Genomic DNA, 21,803 nt, shown 5'->3' on the forward strand with positions numbered 1-21,803 from the left:
ACTATAGCATTAGTTTACTTTCATTAGCTCTTCTATGCCGTATGAGTCAAATGCTTCCCACAATCGAACCTCCAGGCTCATTGTTCAGCAAATGTTTATGTTCCCTGTATCCAACCATCTTTTTATCACCTTAGTTAGAGAATAAATTCATTGTAATATAATCAAGAGCTGTTTGTGTTGCCTATTTCTAGTTCCTGCCAAGAGAATTGACCCTTTAGATATGAGACTGACTGACTGATTTAAGTCAGATAATTGAGCGATTATTAACTAACTGATCACTAGTAATAATTGTATAATTATTCAAAACTACCTAGAGTTCCGGAGACTCTAGGATTATAACAACTTCGGTGGTGCCCTTAACGAGGAAATTTTGATTTTATGAATATTAATTCATAATTGGGTATCAATTCTCATAAATTTATTAAAATGCATAACTAAAATTTTTAGGTCTGCTACATAATGGAGCCTGCCGTGTGAGGCCTTGTGACATACTATAATAGACTATACACACAGCCCTGATGCAGAGAAATTAAAAGAGTCCCAGAAAATTTTTCCCTCCAAAATTTTGCCACTGAAATAATTCTTGCCCAGTAAATTGCTCCCTAGAAACTCTCCTGTCTTCCCTCTTAACTTAACGTTAGTGATGAAAGTGTGTGTGAGTTTTGACCATGTTCTTTGTTGTGAAATGAAATGCTTTGTGCAACTTGTTTGGCCACCGCGCCATGGTTGTTCAGTACAGAGCTGTAGTGAGCTAAGGTATGAGGGCCCGACCAAGCTAATGTTAAACTGAATGCATTCCTGTAACGTTACCATATGAGAAATCTGAGCTAAAGCTACATACAATCTCCGCTGACGAGCGGATGAAATTCCCTTTTGGTTGAGAGAAACTTAACAGATATTGATAATTTTAAGGCCTAATAAGAGGCAGATAGATTACAGTTGCGCTGTGCCAATGTGATTTGTTTGCGGCTATAAATAACAGTCTGACGCGCTGAGCCGTGGATTGTTATGTTATATGCAAAACTCCGGTATTCTGTTGAAATGACCTACTTCAACAAATACAGCTGCCTGGCAGTGGAGTCACAGGCGTGAAGACGCCGAGTTTAGCCTGTAGCGTTGTACCTACCGAGCTAAGTTAACGCTAAATCGAAGCTTGAAAGCAAGCTGAATCGTTAAAACAAAGGAGCGAGCCCTTCCCCCTTTTTGAGCGGGACTGGTGTCCTTGAGTGTTCTGATTTACTGCCGTTGCTGCAACAACGGTTTGCTAACTGCGTTAGCCTGAAGCTAACAGCTGTTGGGTCCGAGGACCAGAGAGGAAGCCGCTTCTTCTTCTACATTGAGAAATAAGCCGCGCCCGAGGCGGAGCCACAGCTCCCCTACTGGCTGGCGGAATAAATTGCATGCTCTGCATTAAATCGACTTCAGCGTCATCAGTGACAGAGATGGGCGTTTGAATCGAGTGAATTAAACCAGACTTTGGTGATAGATCTTGTTAACTTGAGACACATAAAGCATTGTGGTGACTCTCGGATAAAATTAATAATGTATAATAATATTAATAAGGAGTGTCACTCCTTAAGTGTAGGATAGAGCACAGGCTCTCCTTTTTCCTTGAATAACTGCTAACCTTTAAAGATCTATTGGGTGTTTGCTTGTAACAAGGTACTGAGCCAATTTCGTACCCTAACCTTGGATTACATTGAGTAGTTCTATTAATTTTGATGCAATCTTTTATTCAAAGATTAATTTTGATCCAGCTGTATTTGAATAAAAAGCTTTATTCTCATTACTGCTGCAATATCCCTGATTTTGACTTTGTCATTTTGAAGCCTTTTCTGTAGTGCTATTTTTGATCCTTGCAGGAATAAGATAAATACAGAATAACATCTTGATTTGAATTTTGTTAACCTTTTGTTGTTTGGACTGATTGGAATTCCGAAACCCACATTAAGCTTGATAAGTTGAATTGATAGCTTTCCAACTAGGCTTTCTTTAATCCTTATTCATTATAAATGTAATTTGGACTCTGACTTTTACAGCAATTGGAATTTTGATAACTTGATGATTACCAAAGGGTAATTAAGACTTTCAGTTTAATCAGCTTTGAATTTTAATTTTATTTTATCCACTTTAATCAGCCTGGGGTTTTTGTTAATGTAACTTTGAACTTTGAGTTTATTCTCATTGCCTTTGATTTTAGAAATTTAATTGTTTTAGTCTCAAATTGTAATTTTTCCAATTTTGAACTTTGATTCTAAAATTTAATTTTTCTCAAACAATTTTTTTTTCAACTTTGACTTTGATCATTAAGGACTTTGAGCTTTGATTGTCAAGCTAGTTGTAACATGAACTTTGATTTGATCTATAGTAATCCCAAGTGAGATTTAATTTAATTTTTCCTATATTTGCTTTTCATCCTAAATTTGAATTTTCAGTTTGGTCATTTAAGTCTGACTTGAAAGTCAGCTTTCTCCATCCTGACATTCCTTTTTCTCAACTAGTAAACACTAGCTGAAACTGACTGGCTCAGGTCTGCTGTACCAGCTAACAACTGTAGTCCACTTTTAATTTTGTTAACGCAAATTGTATAACTGAGTCCATAGATTTGATTTTGATCCTTCTTTTCTTCAGATTCCAGCCTTCCAAATTAACTTAAAGGAACATCAACAGCTCCAGGAAGCGATAGAAGCAACACCCATTTATTTTTGTATTTTTAGGTATATCCTCTGAGTTGACACACTTGTTTGTTGTCTGATTTGGACTCGCACCAAAGTCCTTAACCAAACCACTTGAGTACCTGCCTTTGAACATGGCAGACCTACGCTTAGTGGCAGCCAGTGGGGGCGACCCACTGGAACACTTTGACTCCATCTTGGCCCACATGACCGAGACCTTGATACCTGGCTACTCAAGCCAAATACAAGGCACCGGTGCGGTGAACCTTGAAACAATTTTTGCAGAGCTGGTAACAACTGCTCTAGCCACTTCCTCAAAGGACAAAGCCTTGTCCCAGATGCTAGGAAAACTAGCTATTGTAATGTCTGCCCAGTCTAAGCACATGCACCAGCTTGAACAGCAGCTGGAAAGCACCAGGCAGTCTAAGTGAAGCGGAAGAACGCATCACTGACCTACAGGCTCCTTGCCACCTCCCACAGGAGGGTGGAGTCGATGAGGTGAAAATTGAGCTGCAGGAAAAGACCAACCAGCTTGAACACTCACTCTTTCAGCAAGAACAGGAGTTAGAGTGGACTAAAAGCAAACTTAAAGACACAACTGAATCCCTTGACCAATCAGAAACCCTCCTTAGACAAGCAGTGGGGGAAATTAAAGAGCTAAAATTACGAGTCAAAGTTTATAGCAAACTTAGAGAAGCTGACCAAAAACGCATGCAAGAAATGCGAAGACAGCTAGAGGATAGGGACAGAGTAACCAAATCCCCGCTACAGCAGGAAAACAAGGAGGAGGAGTTGGCTGATACCAGAAGAGAGTTCCAGCTCTCATGTGAGACGGCACAACACACTCCCTCCTACAAAACACTCCCACCAGAGAGAGACAAGGCTTGCTCCCCTCTGGAGGTCTGCTACAAGGTCTTCTCTTGAGCGATCTTTCACCACCCTGAGATTGAGTTTCCTTGATGTAAGTATGTTGTGTTTTTGTGCTAAACTGCAAAATGTTCAAAATGCATACAGATTGTTCATAGAGTAAAGACATAAATAAAAGTTGTTTTCCTGCGCCAAATGTGTGTCACTTTACTTAAAGCAAACAATTACATGTTATAAGTTCTTATAGTTAGTTCATATGGTATTATGTCCACCTGTAATATACTGTGGGTGGGTACTGTCCTTTAGTATCCTTTGGGCTTTCTTCTGTGCAGTTTTAATCACCCGCTGCAGAGCCCTCCGGTCCTGGGCCGTGCACATCCAAGGCCAGTTTGTGATGTTTCCAGTCAGGATGCTTTCTATTGCTCCTCTGTAAAAGCTGACAAGAACTTGGTGTGGGAATTTGGCCTTCTTAAGCTTCCTCAAGAAATACAGTCGTTTCTGAGGTTTCTTCACCAGCGTCGAGATGTGAGACGACCATGTCAGGTTCTCTGTGATGCTGATTCCCAGGAACCTGAAACTATTCAGCTGCTCCAACTCAGCACCACTGGTGTAGGCAGGAGTGTGTGTCTTTATCTCCTTCTCTCTAAAGTCAATGATCAGCTCCTTAGTTTTGCTGACGTTGAGCAGTAGTTTGTTCTCTGAGCACCACTCTACAAGATTGTCAATTTCCTCCCAGTGTCTCATCGTTGTTTGAAATCTGGCTGATGATGGTGGTGTCATCCGCAAACTTCACAACAGAGTTCTCTCCATGTCGGGGGATGCAGTCGTGGGTGTACAGCGTAAACAGGAGGGGGTGGAGCACACCGCCCAGGGGTGCTCCGGTTTTGATCCAAAACTGACTGGAGTCTGTTGGGGTCTGTTTGTGAGGAAGTCCAATATCCAGTTGCAGAGTGTTGTATTTAAACCCAGAGTGGTGAGTTTGCTGATCAGTTTCATGGGGAGATTGTGTTGAATGCTGAGCTGAAATCCACAAACAGCATTCTGATGTAGGTGCTGTTTTTCTCAAGGTGTGTGAGGGCTGAGTGGAGGGCAGTGGAGATGACATCCTCTGTGGATCTGTTGGTTCTGAAAGCAAACTGGTGAGGGTCCAGGCTGGCTGGGATGTTGTTCTTCATGTGCTGAAGAACCAGTTTCTCAAAGCTTAGGATGGGGGTGAGTGCGACAAGGTGATTCAGACTAGACACTGCAGACTGACTCAGACTTTGTAGTAAGGCAGCTTATATCAGTCTCTTTTGGTATTCTAACAGTTGAGCTGCTGTCTCCATAAATCAGCACACTATTTGATGTAATTAGTAAAATCACACATGTAAAAATTAGGGCTGGTCACTTTGACATGTTATTATCACGTTAACGCATTAATTAACGCCGGCAATTATTTTTTCACACGTTAACACCGTTTTTATTATCATTATTTTGAAAGTCTGTTGCTCACTGGCTCTGAATACACATCCAGTCAAACCACAGGTTGTTGATCAGCCTGCAAATCATCCACCCAAACAAGCAGCAGAGGGAGGCTTCAGCAGACTACGCTGGATGCAGCGTGTGGGAGAAGTAGATAAACAAAAGCAAGACAAGCGATCAAATGTCACAGCAAAGTGGACGTAGTCGCTTGCTCTTTGCTCTGTTGATAAGACAGCGCTCTGCGAGTAAAAGGCAGGCGCTCTATGGATAGTAACCATGGCAACGGCGCTACACAGCTGTAGCCTGTTTAAAATAACTTACGCGGATGCTCTGCCAAGTGAATTCCCTCCTGTTGATGTCCTATTTAGTAAACAGTAATAGATTCTTGAAACTCACAATCAGCGAGTCTCTCCCAATGATTTGTGCTGCGCATCGCGTACAAAACATTCGTGGCTCTGGACTCTGATGGTAACTTGTTTTAAAAAAGGTAATGCCCTGGCAGTGTCGAATAGCTTTGGTTTTATATTTTTTGATTGATTGATTTTTTGACAACTGTGTTGTACTTCACCAGGTGAATGTACTGTAATGGGCATACCCAGTGTGACCACCAACCTATCAGGTTTCGGCTGCTTCATGGAGGAACATGTCTCAGACCCTGCTGCCTATGGTGTGGACACACACACGCATACACAAAGACATCATGTCTTTTATTATTGCTGCCTCATCCCAAAGCTTTAACAGTCATTTCATTTTGAGGAATTACATTATCCCCTCTTGTCTCTCACTGTTCCTATCAGGTATTTACATTGTGGATCGGCGGTTCCATTCAGCTGAGGAGTCCTGTAACCAGCTGACCCAATTCATGTTCAATTTCTGCCAGCAGTCTCGGCGCCAGCGCATCATCCAACGGACACGAACTGAGAGGCTGTCTGACCTGTTGGACTGGAGATACCTGGGAAGGGTCTGTTTCTGCTGCACCAGCACCAAATAACTGTTTGATAGAAGAGAGAATACAAAATGATCTCTATCAGGCAGAAAACAGTATTCATGTCTGCACACACAATTCACGTGATAGGAATCATAATAATAATCACTACAACAGTTTCCATACAGTTTGAAAGTAGTGCTCATTTTAGACTAGAATTGAGATGCACATTAGGTTTGAAACTGAGCTGTAGTCAAGTGGATGTAAATTTTTGGACAGAAACAGGAAGTCTTCTTTAGTGTATTCCCTCCTGCCTCTAAAACATCTCTTCTTTCATGTTGTAGTTTGTAATATAATCCTGACACTTTCTAAAAACCTCAAATCTCAAAACAAAGGCAAAACTTAGCAAGTCAAATGTTGTTTAGTTGTTGATGTACATCTCTGCTGACTTGTGATTTGCAGTTCTACATACACGCCCGCCATCTTGCACTTAGCAGAGCTCTCCCTGACAAGTTCAAGATGGACCCCATGGCCCCTCTGAAGGTGAGGATACTGTGCATGAAAATGAGTTTGTGAATGAATGATTGAACTTGAAAATGAAACAAAACATCTACAACTGACTGTACTGAAGGATATTTAGAGTTACAAATAGCATCTAATTATTGATCTTATTTCATATTAGAATATTGAAAGTTGTTGATTTGGCATTAATTTAAATTTAAAAAAGTAACCATTAATAATAATGATTTAGAATAGAATACAATAACCTTAATTGTCATTGTATCATTAAAAACCATACAACAAATCTAATTTATTATTGCCAAGAACCAGGGCTTTAAATTTGACACATTAACACATTTTTAGTAGCAGTGTTCCTCTACTGCACATGCTTGTACATGAGAATCCCTCTCATGGACTGACTGACACACACAGTGAATGCTGGTGGATTTTAGTCACATTTGTCAGTCTTTAATTGACAGCTAACATTTGGATGAATGACAAGATATCATTGTGGAGTGGAGCTGGTGCCGATCTCTGTAGTGTTACATAAAATAAGACTCCCCCTCTTATTTCCCTTCCTTCTAAGTAGGAAAGAAGAATGAAAGGAAGGATAGATGGAAAAAAGCACAAAGGCAAGAAAGAGGGGGTAAGGGATAAAATGAAATGCAAGAAAGGAAAAAAAGGGAGAGAAGGGAACAAAGAGGGAAATAGAAGGGATGAATCAAGAGGAAAGGAGGCAAAAGGGGAAAATGAGAAGAAAAGCAAAAGTTAATAAGAGTGGAGTGCAAGTATTAGATCTCTGATTTTGCAGCTTCTTACCAGCACGTGAACGCACCATCTTAGGACTTCAACACAATCCAGAAAGCAGCTGATTGCGATGGAAAATCTATTTGCACCAAGTTTAAAGTAACTGCCAGCTTTTTATATGAATGAAATGAAACTGCAGTATGATTGAAACGTAATTTGAAATAACTAGATTCCTTTGTTTCCACAGACAGAGGGTTTCCGTTATCCTCGGCCCTACTCGGTGCCCCCCTCTCCCTCTGCCTCCCTCCACTCCACCCCCCACCACAGTGATGTAGAGGATAATGATGATGAGCCCTATGATGAAGACGAAGAGGCTGAGAGGGACCGGCTGAACATCCAGGCTCCCCTTGTGATGGGTGCTGTGCCGGAGGGCAAGAAGAAGTAACCAGGAGAGTCAGGAAACTGATGTTTACCATGATGTGTTTATCCACTCATACAGTGCAAGGCGTGCACAGAATAATCACCATCTGACCAAAAATACAGATCAGGCTTCCTCACAACTGCCACATATCCAATGTCATCACCTATTGTACTCCTTTTTCTGCTGATGCCAGGTCAAATTAAAGCTTTAAATCCAGAACATCTGGAACCAGGATTTCTTTAAAATCTGTGGATTTAAGACAAAACCAAAATGTCCTGAAAGTGTTAAATGGCCTTGATAGCGCTGGTTTAGAATATACTAGCCCTGGCCCATCACAAAACCTGGACTCCTGTTCTTTAGCTCAGTTTAATTGTGATGGCTAGGCCCCATGTTGTTTTCAGTATATGTGCTTCCTCTTAGTCAGGTTATACACAACAAGAGATTTCACTTGCTAAGCAGTTATACAATCCAATAATTCTAGGCGTGTCTTGTCTGCCTTAATATCTGCCCTAATAATAATGAAAAAAAATGCACTAACAAGTTCTAATCATGTGTGCCTGTTTTAATTGTTCATTTGCTTCTTGGTTTCTTTCATAACGTTAATATTTACAAATATAATTTTCCTGTAACAACATTGGCCTATATGGCCAGAGTTATTTATACATATAACTAGTTTTCCTTTACATTCATACATGCAAACTACATTACGTAACGTTACATAGGAGCCAAAAAACATGCTGTTAACTTTCCCGCTCAGCTTCCAGACCAGAGTCTGAAGCCCAGGGGAAATGTTTGCTAGTGCTAACGGGCTTCACTTTTCCAGAAGATTGGAAACAACAGACAGACTTTTATTAACTGACACACTGTGACCTACACTGTACATTTACTTTCTGCCAGACGCTCACTCACACACACAGTACACACAGCCCTATTCCTTAAAAGACCTAACTTACGCTCTCTAACAGCACCTGTCACATAGATGTCCTTTGAAGAATGAGAAGAGGAAGCTAACTAAGCATTGAGTGTTATCATGCTCATTAATGATTGTGTAAAATTTTAGTAGTGGCGCTCATTCATTCAGCAGCGACACCTAACCCACAAAAAAACAAAAAACTGCTTCGGATCTTCACGTGAATTACATATTTTGATTCAAAACAGAAACATTCACAGAAAAGCCAGTTGGATGTATGTACATTCTATCCTGTAATTTCTCAAACCAGACAATCTTTCTTAGAGAAAATGCCCAAAAAGTGTGTATGCACCTAAAATGTTGACATAAATAAGACAAATATTTGATGCCGAAAGACAGAAATTCAGCAAGTTTCCCATTGGTCATGTCACAAAATGTTTATTTGTATACTTGATATGGCATAATAAATAATATCTGTTTATCAGACACTTTGTGATAATATCAGTAGAAACATTTCCTCAACATTTTTTTGAAGGAATTAAAAAAAAAAAAACGTGGACAACCCAGACTAATAGTGCTATGAATACATACTCTTTTTATTAAAACATCACATTTCAAACGTAGTCAGAGAATTCATATTTACAAAACAGCTGTTCTTCTCCCTCACAAAGAACCGAACACCTTGTATTCAAAAATCAGAAATATTCTCTCTTCCACACTGGCAGCTCCTGGAAATACACGTCATTTGGGTTTTCATCGGCTAGATGAGAGAAAGAGAAAAGTAACATTAAATTATAGAATTTAAGTCTCGACCGCTATGTCTTGTAGAAAAAAACACCCCATCTTATGATAATGTATGTCTTTTGTTGCCTATGCCATCAATAAAAGCATTGAAAATATTAGAAAGATTCTTAAATCTGAGGTCAGTGCGAGTGTGGTAATCCTGTACTACTTTTGCCTGTTGAAAGTATGTCTTAAAGCTTTCTCAAGCAGGTGCTGAGAGAGGGTGGTAAGAGGTCTTTGTGTTTAAAACCATTAAACTAATTTAAATTAATTGCAGACAGTCATGTTGCAATGAACATGCAGAATAGTATCCAGTAGTTATCCAGTATGACCAAGGGAGTAATTTCAATGACATTTTAAAGCTGGAAAAACATAAATGTGAATGTCCGTTACGTTCATGCCCTCGTCAAATGAGTTTACACAATGCTGATTAATGATGGTTTTCCAAAGCTGAAGTGGGGAGCAACCCAGAGCCATGTAGAGAACTCCATGATCCGCCATGCTGTAAAAAAAATCCATTCCATTGGAAAGATGATTGCATAGTTTGTGTTAATATTCTTTGGTAACATTTATTGTATGCAGTCATACCAACTCTACATGGCTCTAGAGCAACCGGAGTAGCTACAGCAACTATCATAGCCTATGGTGTCAGTGTTTCTGATTTTGAAGTTTCTGATGGTCCAGATAAAATATGAACTCTGCATTCAGAGGAAGGATTACAGCCAAAAAAAGAGAGTGATGACAGTTTTTCCTCACTGGAGAGTCCTGAGAGAAGAGGAGGGCATGTAGCGGAAGATGAACATATTGGGAGTAGACTATGTAGCTTTCACATTTACTCTACCTAAATAACAGATTATTGTCTTGGAACTGTGGAAATGTTTCATCACCTGTGTTTTTGTGAGTATTTCTTAACATAAGCCTGGGCTGAGTACATCATGAACATGCATCGACTGTATGTGTAGTTACTCTCACTGCCAGATGGGGAGACCAAAGCTCCACACAGGTTTACATTTTTAAAATCCTGTCTTTGTCCCCCAACTTTTACAATTCCAGTTTGATTAACTCACTAAAATCTCTGTGAACAATAATAATTCTCTGAGCTCTGAGTTGATATAACTGTGATATGCACATCTGGGACATCCTCAGTGCAGGAGAGAGTGTTGACTTCTTCCCTAATCGTCTGATTGAAAAACACATATAATTAAGAAAAATGCATTAACCATTTTGATCATAATCTATTTTAAAACTTTAGTTTAACCGTGTTTCTGAAGCCAAACCTCAGCCCTTAAATATAACCTGCATATCTGGTCCAGCTGCTGCCCTCACCTCCCTCTCTGGTCTGCTGCAGGAAATTGAGCAGGACAGTGGCAGCCTGATCCACGCTCAGTTTCTCTGTGTTCTGACTGCGGGTCTCTGACAAGGAACAAACACCAAACACGGATTATCTGTCCACTTCATAGGTGATTCCAATTCCAAGACTGTTTTAGGAATTATTACTATTATTATTATTATTACTACTATTATTTATTATTATTCCCTTACCATTTTTCATATTACTATAGAAAGATGCTTAACAATGTGTGTTTAAACTACATAACAATTTTGCTTAGTAATGTTTGTTGTACCTAAGTGTAATGTGTCATAGACATCTCCTTCTTTTCGGTCTTCTGAGATGAACCTGCGTCCCTCTGGACCCCCCAGAAAGAAACAGATAAGAAATGAAATATACATTAGTCATTCAATATGAATGAATCTACACACAATTTGTAATATACCCAGTATAAACCATTCCTTTCACAATAAAGAGCTGTTTTTATTCAGTTACAGCAGTCTGTAGCAGTATTTCACATTTAAATTCTGCCTTGTTTATCTTCACATTATGACTGGCATGGAATAAAACAAACTTCCTTTTTAAATAAAATGTTATGATTATATTAGACTATATATTGTGTATTTATTCATATGATTATTTTACATATTATATAATGTTGTATCTAGTCAGTAATTAAATACATACGAGTGCCCTTGAGGTACAACATAGCCTGCGGGGTCCAGTTTCTCCGTTGGAAAGAGCCCTTTAATGAAGAAACAAAGAAAATGATTTTGCTTCATCTAAGAGCTGTACATTTTATGCTTAGGCTTTGTAATCCTGCCCTGTTAGCTAACAATTCATTCACTTCATTTTCAGAGAAGAGAAATAAAGCAGCTTTACCTTCGGTGCACTCCACGACTGTGCAATAAAGGACGCCAGTAGTAAAAGGGTGAGTACATAAGTTAATGTGATGGTCCTCAAACCCTGAGGGATATAGGAAATACGAACAAACTCTTTAATTCCCATTTCTCACAGCTACATCCTTCTCAGAGAAACACTCAATCTGACGTGTTCTGATTAACGCAATACGCACTTGTTTACTTATTTTACAACCTAAAATGAATTCATAACTTTGATACTTTTGTGCTAAATAGCATATTATGGCTATATCTGTAGATACAGACCTGTATGTAAAAACATGTTTTGCATCAGCAATTGATGCATAAAATGACATAAAATCTTCGGCTACCTTTAAGAATTGCAGAATTCTAGAAAGTAATTTACTGTAATGTTTTTATCTTCTAATTTTCATTAATGCATCCAGATGAAAACTGTATTCACTTTTCTACATTGCAAATTTGTCTGTATAGTACCCCTATAAAGAGGTGAAACTATGCTGGAAAAAGGAAAACAAACGCTTCATATGCAGATTTTCCAACTGAATGAAACCAAAATGTTTTTGTGAATTGTACTTACTTTCATGGTGTCAGAGATCTTTTGAGCCTGGTGTCCAAAGAGACGACGAGAGGGTAAATGCTTCTAGGTAATTGCTCGCTCTCCATGTATTTATATCCTCTGTGGCGGGGAACCCTCTGTGCTCCACCAGTTGGGCAGCAGCCATAGGTCACGCCATTTTGATGAAATGGGGGCGGTTGGGAAAGTGAATGAATGGAGCCATCGATCAATTCTGCTCCTTTCATTGAGAGCGGTAGTGTACTGTACATTTTTCTGAATTTAAACAGCTGCCATTAGCACTTTCAGCTCCCTGGTGCAGTTTTTCAAAATGACTTATGTTTGAGCTGCAGGTCGTTATTGTGAAATGTGAATTGGCTCTTGGTGGTGTCGTCACTGTCAATATGAGCAGTAATATTCTCCCCTCTGTGGAAATATTGATTTGTTTGCACCTTGCTCACTGGCGCAGAACGCGCAGAGCTGGATTTTATGACTCAAAATGCCACACTTCCAATGAATAGAACGATAGTGATATCATTAACTGCCAGGGATGATACCACATATGGTAAAGAGATAGGTCAGTGAGGTCACGAGTCCAAGTACCCCCCACCCCCACCCCTACACACACATACATACCTAATTCCATTCCATGAAGACAACTTCTGAGGGAGATCTAAGTTGTGGTTTAAAGATACAAAACATACAGAAAATCTAGTTAAGATGTTTTTCTTTCTATTGTTTTTTAATTCAAAAATTATCTTTAATGCTCACCATGTATACAGTTCATTGGTTCACTATACTGTCAGCAAAACATCTTTTCCAGAGCTAATAGGGGAGACCGGGGAGTGGTGTAACACTGGGTTAGCTGTAACATTTTCAGTATATCGGAAAACAACTGCGGTGATGTCATCAATATCGTAGACGCCAATTTAATTTTCAAGCTCACATGAGAAGTGACATGTCTCTGTTAGCAGCACTGTGAATTTTAAAAGCAAAAATCTGATTTTCAGGTAAGAAAGTATTTTTTTTAATCAAGATTATTTTTTTTGCCTAGCATTCATTTTATTGCATTGTTGCAACTTATATCACCTGAAGTAGCCGTTCTTGAATTTAATTTGATGCTTTGCATTCATGCTAGCTTCAAACTCACAGACCTTAAACAGCTAGCTATGTAATGGCTGGTTGTTGTGGGGAAATGGCACTGAGTATAGCGGCCTCTGTGTTAGGTGCTTTGTTTTGTTTTGTTTTTGTGTGTTAATTTAGTTTTCAGCTGTGATTCCCCGTGCTCTTTTACCAGAGAAGAGCTTATGAACATCAGGAGAACAACTCCAGCGGATATAGTTCCCACTTTTCTCAGGTCATCAGTGGAATTATTGGACATTTTGGTGAAGGGCTCTCTCGCTGTTGTTCAGGAGAGGAAAACGAGCTGGGTCGCTCGTGCGTCTTCGCGGTAGGGAACTCCGCACACCGCTACGGGCAATATTTCTCTCCAACGTGAGCTTCACAAATGTGAAAATACATGTTTTGGGTAATGAGATATTTGTGTATATTTTTTTTTACAGATCTCCGCAGTACACATTGGACAAAATTCCACAAATGTGTAAAAAGGAAGTTACAAATGTAACATGACCCACAAATTGACAGAAAGCAATCTGCAAATGTGCAAAAACTGTTCTGTGTGTAGAAGTCACTCTGTATTTTTGTGGATATGATTTTACACATCACAAATGTAAAAATATATTTGTAGATAGTGAAATATTTGCGCATCATAGTACACATTTGTGGATTGTTTTCTGTGGGTTACAAATATTGAAGTCCAATAAAATCTTCCATACACTCCCCCCTTTCAAATCATACAAATGTCTCTGCACTTGTAAATTTAATTTCATATCATGCACAAACCTGGCACATTGCACGTTTGTTAATTGTTAATCTTTGTTGTTGTGTATTTTTATATTGTCAATTTATATATTTAACACAACCCCAGAATAACGCACAAGTAAATATCTGCGATGTTGTTCTTTCTCTGCAAATAGTTGTATTATAACTTGCATTGTCTATTCCATATTTATATATTCCTACATTTATTTATGTCAACTGTATGTTTGTCTGCTTGTAGCACCTTGTCACCAAAGCAAATTCCTTGTATGTATAACACTACTTGGCAATAAAGCTCCTTCTGATTCTGATTCTTCCAAATGGTTGTAACAGTTTATAAATGTTATAACCATCCCCTTATGATGATTCTGAATGTTTTTTTGCACTTTTCAGCTTTTTTCTAGCATGCCTAGGCAGTGGAAGTGTAAGACAGACAGGGGTAAAGCAAAGCAAACAAGCAAAAGGCCCGAGCCCAATGATTATAGGACCCTCTTGAAAATGAGATCATGTATCTCAAGAGGCTATCCTTGGTATACTTGGTATCGGATCGGATAGGAATTAAGTGGTATCGCACATCACTAATGCAGACTGCCATTCTCAAGAGCGCTTTACTGCTCGGCCACTCTTTACATGCAACACAATGCAATACCAGTTAAACAGCGCCCTCTGTATGTCGGCTGTCTGACATTTCCTCAGTCATACTGTCGATATCAAAGCACATAGCTGAACGCAGTTACGTCTTTAGAAACATTGATATCCCAGCTAGATAAGCTATTTTTTTTTTTTTACCCAAACATGATCTTGAACATGACCGCTTTTATGCTCAATTTGTCATCGATGATACAGACAATCTCCAGACATCGTGGATTTATCCTCAGCACAGAATAAAATCTATAAGCTACACGGGACTTCTTTATAACACAGTGACTCTGTGGACATTAAGGCAGCTGTCAGGTTCAGGTGCTCTGAAATACTTACTGTGCGCTACATTACTGCAGTAAGAAAACTGATCGATGAACAGCAGTGTTTCCCACAGGATTTTAAGAGACTATGGTGGGTGGACCTTGGACAGTCTTGGGGGGTAATGGGGGGCATGCCCCCCGGAAGAAATTTTGTACATTTGTACAAGTGTTGTACAAGTAATTTTCACAACATTTTATTGCTGTTGTTTTTTTTTATTACTTTTAATGTACACATGTAATATGTTTTATACTTTCTGTGAATATAATTCAATTCATCTTATTTCCATACTGTATCGAAATCTTATTTTAAAAAACGGACGTATATCCTCGCGCTAAATTCATCAAGTCCGACCCAGTATGATAAATAATTAGGGCCCGAGCACGACCGTGCGAGGTCCCTATTGAATTTGCTCGGATTATATATATATATATATTTAGGGCCCGAGCACGACCGTGCGAGGTCCCTATTGAAATTGCTCGGATTTTTTAGGGCCCGAGCACGACCGTGTGAGGTCCCTATTGAATTTGCTCGGATTATTTTTTATTTTTTTTTATTTTTTTTTTTTTTTTTTTTCTGCAAAGTAGGCTCAACTGACATGGCCTAAACATTCTCGAAAACTCACCAAAATTTGCAAACGTGTCAGAACCGGTGAAAAATTTCGTATTCTACAAGTTTCGCACATGGGCGTTGCAAAATGACTCGCTAGCGCCACCTAGAAAATTGGAAAAAATTAGCCCCTCGTTCACGTTCAACCTACATGTACGAAATTTTCTGGGGACATGTATCATATCAAGACGCACAAAAAAGCCTCAAGAACCCATAGCCTAAAGTCAACAGGAAGTCGGCCATTTTGAATTTTACGGCCATTTTTGGATGATTTACACACTTCGTACTTTAACTAACTCCTCCTAGGGATTTAGTCGGATCGACGTCAAATTTCTGCTGTGCCTTCTAAAGGCATTGACGATGAAAAGTTGTGCTATTTGCGCGTTTTCGTCAATGGGCGTGTCCGTGGCGTCGATGATTCGCAATGAAACAGGAAGTTGTTGTAACTTCAGTGTACATGCTCACATCTGGACCAAACTGTACATCTAGGATGAGAGTCCCGCCCTGAACACATGTACATGCCGACATTCACCCACAGTCATAGCGCCACCTGCTGGCAACAGAAAGTGACCTTTAACGAAGCAGCCCCCACCGCACGTTTCACCTACGTGCACGAATTTTCTGTGGTACGTGTATCTTGTCCAGACGCACAAAAAAGTCTTTGGAGCCATAGCCTAAACCCAACAGGAAGTCGGCCATTTTGAATTTTACGTCAAATTTTGGATGATTTACACACTTCGTACTTTAACGAACTCCTCCTAGGGATTTAGTCCGACCGACCTCAAATTTTGCTGTGCCTTCTAAAGGCATTGAAGATGAAAAGTTGTGCTATTTGCAAGTTTTCGTCAATGGGCGTGTCCGTGGCGTGGCGTCAAAGATCAGCTCTTCGCCATGACACGGAAGTTGTCGTAACTTCAGTGTACATGCTCACATCTGGACCAAACTGTACATGTAGGATGAGAGTCCCGCCCTGAACACATGTACATGCTGACATTCACACAGTCATAGCGCCACCTGCTGGCAACAGGAAGTGACTTTTAACGAAGCAGCCCCCGCCGCACGTTTCACCTACGTGCACGAATTTTCTGTGGTACGTGTATCTTGTCCAGACGCACAAAAAAGCCTTTGGAGCGATGCCTAAAATCAACAGGAAGTCGGCCATTTTGAATTTTACGTCAAATTTTGGATGATTTACACACTTCGTACTTTAACGAACTCCTCCTAGGGATTTAGTCCGACCGACTTCAAATTTGTGCTGTGCCTTCTAAAGGCATTGAAGATGAAAAGTTGTGCTATTTGCGAGTTTTCGTCAATGGGTGTGTCCGTGGCGTGGCGTCAAGATCAAGTCTTCGCCATGACACAGGAAGTTGTTGTAACTTCAGTGTACATGCTCACATCTGAACCAAACTTTACGTGCTTGATAACTCTCCCACCCCGTTATGGAGGACCGATCCTGACACAGTCAGAAATAAATACAGAAATAAATAAATGCTCAATAAATAAATAAGCTTCCAATTAAATACACAAAAAAATAAAGTAAATAAATAAATGTTGGTATTAATTAAATTATACAAGGAGACATAAATGTATATATTTAATTAGTGCCTTTACTTATTCACCTTTGTTATAATTACCTTATTTTTATTCTCCCTTATAATCTTCAACTTTATTTATTACTAATTTTTTTAATGTATTTATTTATGTGTGTGTTTTAATATTTTTGTCTGTTTTATTCTTCCTTTGTATTTTTTACCTTATTTATTTTCACCCATGGTATTTATTTCTGCCTGTCTTTTTAAATTTCTGTATGCATTTCTGACTCATTATGCAAATGAGGAGGGGCTGTGTCTCAAGGGGTCATCTTCTCTGCTATTGGTGGACCAGTCAGACAGGAGAGCTCTAGGCCTACTCTGCCTGCAGACATCAACGATCTTGCCCCTCACACAGTCAGATGGCTTCCTTCAGTGCGCTGAGGTGTTTAACAACTCTGAAGACACTACCAGCCATGTCTTCCTTCTCTTTTCACGTAGACGCTCCGACAGACAGTGCTTTCAGTTTGCTGAATGCATGGACACAGAACTGCGGTACAGCACACAGTAACGATGAAATGTGTGCTGTTATCACATTATTCCTCTGTATGTACACATAAACAACAAGGCAGGGAAATATAAAAGGAATTTATTTTATTGTTTGGGTACATTATTGTTCAGTGTACATGCTCACATCTGAACCAAACTTTGCGTGCTTGATAACTCTCTGACCCCCAGACATCTACACGTCAATACCGATTTATATTCATAGCGGCAAGTGCTATGTAGCTCCACATAGGGGACACAGGAAGTGACATATAGAACCTTCATGCGGCGACATAACCGCGTAGGAAATTCACAGCCGCACCGGCAGAGCTCCAGAATGTGCAACTCGGCCGGCTCACACGCGGACGCGCTTATAAGTGCGAGGGCCCGCCCAACGCTGCTTGCAGCTTTAATTTTTTTTTTTTTTTTTTTTTTTTCTGCAAAGTAGGCCCAAATGACATGGCCTAAACATACTCGAAAACTCACCAAAATTTGCAAACATGTCAGAACCGGTGAAAAATTTCGTATTCTACAAGTTTCGCACATGGGCGTGGCAAAATGACTCGCTAGCGCCACCTAGAAAATTGGAAATGATTAGCCCCTCGTTCACGTTCAACCTACATGTACGAAATTTTCTGGGGACATGTATCGTATCAAGACGCACAAAAAAGCCTCAAGAACCCATAGCCTAAAGTCAACAGGAAGTCGGCCATTTTGAATTTTACGGCCATTTTTGGATGATTTACACACTTCGTACTTTAACGAACTCCTCCTAGGGATTTAGTCGGATCGACGTCAAATTTCTGCTGTGCCTTCTAAAGGCATTGACGATGAAAAGTTGTGCTATTTGCGCGTTTTCGTCAATGGGCGTGTCCGTGGCGTCGATGATTCGCATGAAACAGGAAGTTGTTGTAACTTCAGTGTACATGCTCACATCTGGACCAAACTGTACATCTAGGATGAGAGTCCGCCCTGAACACATGTACATGCCGACATTCACCCACAGTCATAGCGCCACCTGCTGGCAATAGAAAGTGACCTTTAACGAAGCAGCCCCCGCCGCACGTTTCACCTACGTGCACGAATTTTCTGTGGTACGTGTATCTTGTCCAGACGCACAAAAAAGTCTCTTGGAGCCATAGCCTAAACCAACAGGAAGTCGGCCATTTTGAATTTTACGTCAAATTTTGGATGATTTACACACTTCGTACTTTAACGAACTCCTCCTAGGGATTTAGTCCGACCGACCTCAAATTTGTGCTGTGCCTTCTAAAGGCATTGAAGATGAAAAGTTGTGCTATTTGCAAGTTTTCGTCAATGGGCGTGTCCGTGGCGTGGCGTCAAAGATCAGCTCTTCGCCATGACACGGAAGTTGTCGTAACTTCAGTGTACATGCTCACATCTGGACCAAACTGTACATGTAGGATGAGAGTCCCGCCCTGAACACATGTACATGCTGACATTCACCACAGTCATAGCGCCACCTGCTGGCAAAGGAAGTGACTTTTAACGAAGCAGCCCCCGCCGCACGTTTCACCTACGTGCACGAATTTTCTGTGGTACGTGTATCTTGTCCAGACGCACAAAAAAGTCTCTTGGAGCCATAGCCTAAACCCAACAGGAAGTCGGCCATTTTGAATTTTACGTCAAATTTTGGATGATTTACACACTTCGTACTTTAACGAACTCCTCCTAGGGATTTAGTCCGACCGACCTCAAATTTTGCTGTGCCTTCTAAAGGCATTGAAGATGAAAAGTTGTGCTATTTGCAAGTTTTCGTCAATGGGCGTGTCCGTGGCGTGGCGTCAAAGATCAGCTCTTCGCCATGACACGGAAGTTGTCGTAACTTCAGTGTACATGCTCACATCTGCACCAAACTGTACATGTAGGATGAGAGTCCCGCCCTGAACACATGTACATGCTGACATTCACCCACAGTCATAGCGCCACCTGCTGGCAAAGGAAGTGACTTTTAACGAAGCAGCCCCGCCGCACGTTTACCTACGTGCACGAATTTTCTGTGGTACGTGTATCGTGTCCAGACGCACAAAAAAGCCTTGGAGCGATGCCCTAAAATCAACAGGAAGTCGGCCATTTTGAATTTTACGTCAAATTTTGGATGATTTACACACTTCGTACTTTAACGAACTCCTCCTAGGGATTTAGTCCGACCGACTTCAAATTTCTGCTGTGCCTTCTAAAGGCATTGAAGATGAAAAGTTGTGCTATTTGCGAGTTTTCGTCAATGGGTGTGTCCGTGGCGTGGCGTCAGAGATCAAGTCTTCGCCATGACACAGGAAGTTGTTGTAACTTCAGTGTACATGCTAACATCTGAACCAAACTTTACGTGCTTGATAACTCTCCCACCCCGCTATGGAGGACCGATCCTGACACAGTCAGAAATAAATACAGAAATAAATAAATGCTCAATAAATAAATAAGCTTCCAATTAAATACACAAAAAAATAAAGTAAATAAATAAATGTTGGTATTAATTAAATTATACAAGGAGACATAAATGTATATATTTTAATTAGTGCCTTTACTTATTCACCTTTGTTATAATTACCTTATTTATTATTCTCTTATATCTCAACTTTATTTATTACTAATTTTTTTAATATATTATTTATGTGTGTGTTTTAATATTTTTGTCTGTTTTATTCTTCCTTTGTATTTTTCTACCTTTTTTTCACCCATGGTATTTATTTCTGCCTGTCCTTTTTAAATTTTGTATGCATTTCTGCCTCATTATGCAAATGAGGAGGGGCTGTGTCTCAAGGGGTCATCTTCTCTGCTATTGGTGGACCAGTCAGACAGGAGAGCTCTACCTACTGCCTGCAGACATCAACGATCTTGCCCCTCACACAGTCAGATGGCTTCCTTCAGTGCGCTGAGGTGTTTAACAACTCTGAAGACACTACCAGCCATGTCTTCCTTCTCTTTTCACGTAGACGCTCCGACAGACAGTGCTTTCAGTTTGCTGCATGCATGGACACAGAACTGCGGTACAGCACACAGTAACGATGAAAGGTGCTGTGTTATCACATTCCTCTGTATGTACACATAAACCAACAGGCAGGGAAATATAAAAGGAATTATTTTATTGTTTGGGTACATTATTGTTCAGTGTACATGCTCACATCTGAACCAAACTTTGCGTGCTTGATACTCTCTGACCCCAGACATCTACACGCAATACCGATTTATATTCATAGCGGCAAGTGCTATGTAGCTCCACATAGGGACACAGGAAGTGACATATAGACCTTCATGCGGCGACATAACCGCGTAGGAAATTCACAGCGCCGCACCGGCAGCTCCGAAATGCAACTCGGCCGGCTCACACGCGGACGCGCTTAAAGTGCGAGGGCCCGCCCAACGCTGCTTGCAGCTTTAATTTTTTTTTTTTTTTTTTTTTTTTTTTTTTTTTCCTGCAAAGTAGGCCCAAATGACATGGCCTAAACATACTCGAAACTCACCAAAATTTGCAAAATGTCAGACCGGTGAAAAATTTCGTATTCTACAGTTTCGCACATGGGCGTGGCAAAATGACTCGCTAGCGCCACCTAGAAAATGGAAATGATTAGCCCCTCGTTCACGTCAACCTACATGTACGAAATTTTCTGGGGACATGTATCGTATCAAGACGCCAAAAAAGCCTCAAGAACCCATAGCCTAAAGTCAACAGGAAGTCGGCCATTTTGAATTTTACGGCCATTTTTGGATGATTTACACACTTCGTACTTTAACGAACTCCTCCTAGGGATTTAGTCGGATCGACGTCAAATTTGTGCTGTGCCTTCTAAAGGCATTGACGATGAAAGTTGTGCTATTTGCGCGTTTCGTCAATGGGCGGTCCGTGGCGCCGATGATTCGCTATGAAACAGGAAGTTGTTGTAACTTCAGTGTACATGCCACATCTGGACCAAACTGTACATGTAGGATGAGAGTCCCGCCCTGAACACATGTACATGCCGACATTCACCCACAGTCATAGCGCACCTGCTGGCAAGAAAGTGACTTTAACGAAGCAGCCCCCGCCGCATGTTTCACCTACGTGCACGAATTTTCTGTGGTACGTGTATCGTCCAGACACAAAAAAGCCTTTGGAGCGATGCCCTAAAATCAACAGGAAGTCGGCCATTTGAATTTTACGTCAAATTTTGGATGATTTACACACTTCGTACTTTAACGAACTCCTCCTAGGGATTTAGTCCGACCGAC

General features: G+C 40.3%; 2 protein-coding genes and 1 long non-coding RNA gene across 5 annotated transcripts in view; 2 read left to right on the forward strand and 1 right to left on the reverse strand.

The window, feature by feature from the left end:
* Positions 1–8,144, forward strand: part of LOC119884995 (glycogen [starch] synthase, liver-like) — a 33,357-nt gene extending 25,213 nt beyond the window's left edge. For both annotated transcript variants that reach the window (XM_038695255.1, XM_038695256.1), the window contains 4 exons: positions 5,575–5,670; positions 5,801–5,964; positions 6,391–6,471; positions 7,424–8,144. In XM_038695255.1, coding sequence (XP_038551183.1) covers positions 5,575–5,670; positions 5,801–5,964; positions 6,391–6,471; positions 7,424–7,621 — 539 coding nt within the window. In that variant the 3' untranslated portion in view covers positions 7,622–8,144. The remainder of the gene's footprint in view (positions 1–5,574; positions 5,671–5,800; positions 5,965–6,390; positions 6,472–7,423) is intronic.
* A 935-nt stretch (positions 8,145–9,079) lies between these two features.
* Positions 9,080–13,357, reverse strand: LOC119884996 (spexin prohormone 1-like). 2 transcript variants are annotated; one of them, XM_038695258.1, is made up of 6 exons: positions 12,079–13,357; positions 11,503–11,586; positions 11,308–11,365; positions 10,916–10,978; positions 10,617–10,703; positions 9,080–9,267 (listed from the first exon to the last, which is right to left on the reverse strand). In XM_038695258.1, exons 1-6 carry the CDS (start codon positions 12,082–12,084, stop codon positions 9,203–9,205), a joined length of 363 nt encoding a protein of 120 aa, XP_038551186.1. In that variant the 5' UTR covers positions 12,085–13,357; the 3' UTR covers positions 9,080–9,202. The 2 variants fall into 2 exon arrangements, with proteins under 2 accessions (XP_038551186.1, XP_038551185.1); XM_038695257.1 differs by having other exon boundaries at positions 11,503–13,357.
* On the forward strand, positions 11,308–13,675 carry LOC119884997. Its single transcript, XR_005441142.1, has 3 exons — positions 11,308–11,551; positions 13,352–13,504; positions 13,617–13,675. It is a non-coding gene; the product is annotated as an uncharacterized LOC119884997 (long non-coding RNA).
* The last annotated feature ends 8,128 nt before the right edge of the window (positions 13,676–21,803 follow it).

Source organism: Micropterus salmoides, unplaced genomic scaffold (assembly GCF_014851395.1).
Source record: "Micropterus salmoides isolate LMB-PRFRI ecotype aquatic unplaced genomic scaffold, ASM1485139v1 Ms_hic_scaffold_3830, whole genome shotgun sequence".
Taxonomy (NCBI): Eukaryota; Metazoa; Chordata; class Actinopteri; order Centrarchiformes; family Centrarchidae; genus Micropterus; species Micropterus salmoides.

Bases quoted from the DNA above. Each gene is read 5' to 3' on its own strand.
- LOC119884996 (XM_038695257.1), bottom strand. From the start codon at position 11,628: ATGGGAATTAAAGAGTTTGTTCGTATTTCCTATATCCCTCAGGGTTTG. The intron at 10,979-11,307 runs GTATGTATTTAA...TGGGGGGTCCAG, and splicing joins GTTGTACCTCAAGGGCACTC to AGGGACGCAGGTTCATCTCA. The intron at 10,704-10,915 runs GTACAACAAACA...GTTCCTTGTCAG, and splicing joins CTATGACACATTACACTTAG to AGACCCGCAGTCAGAACACA.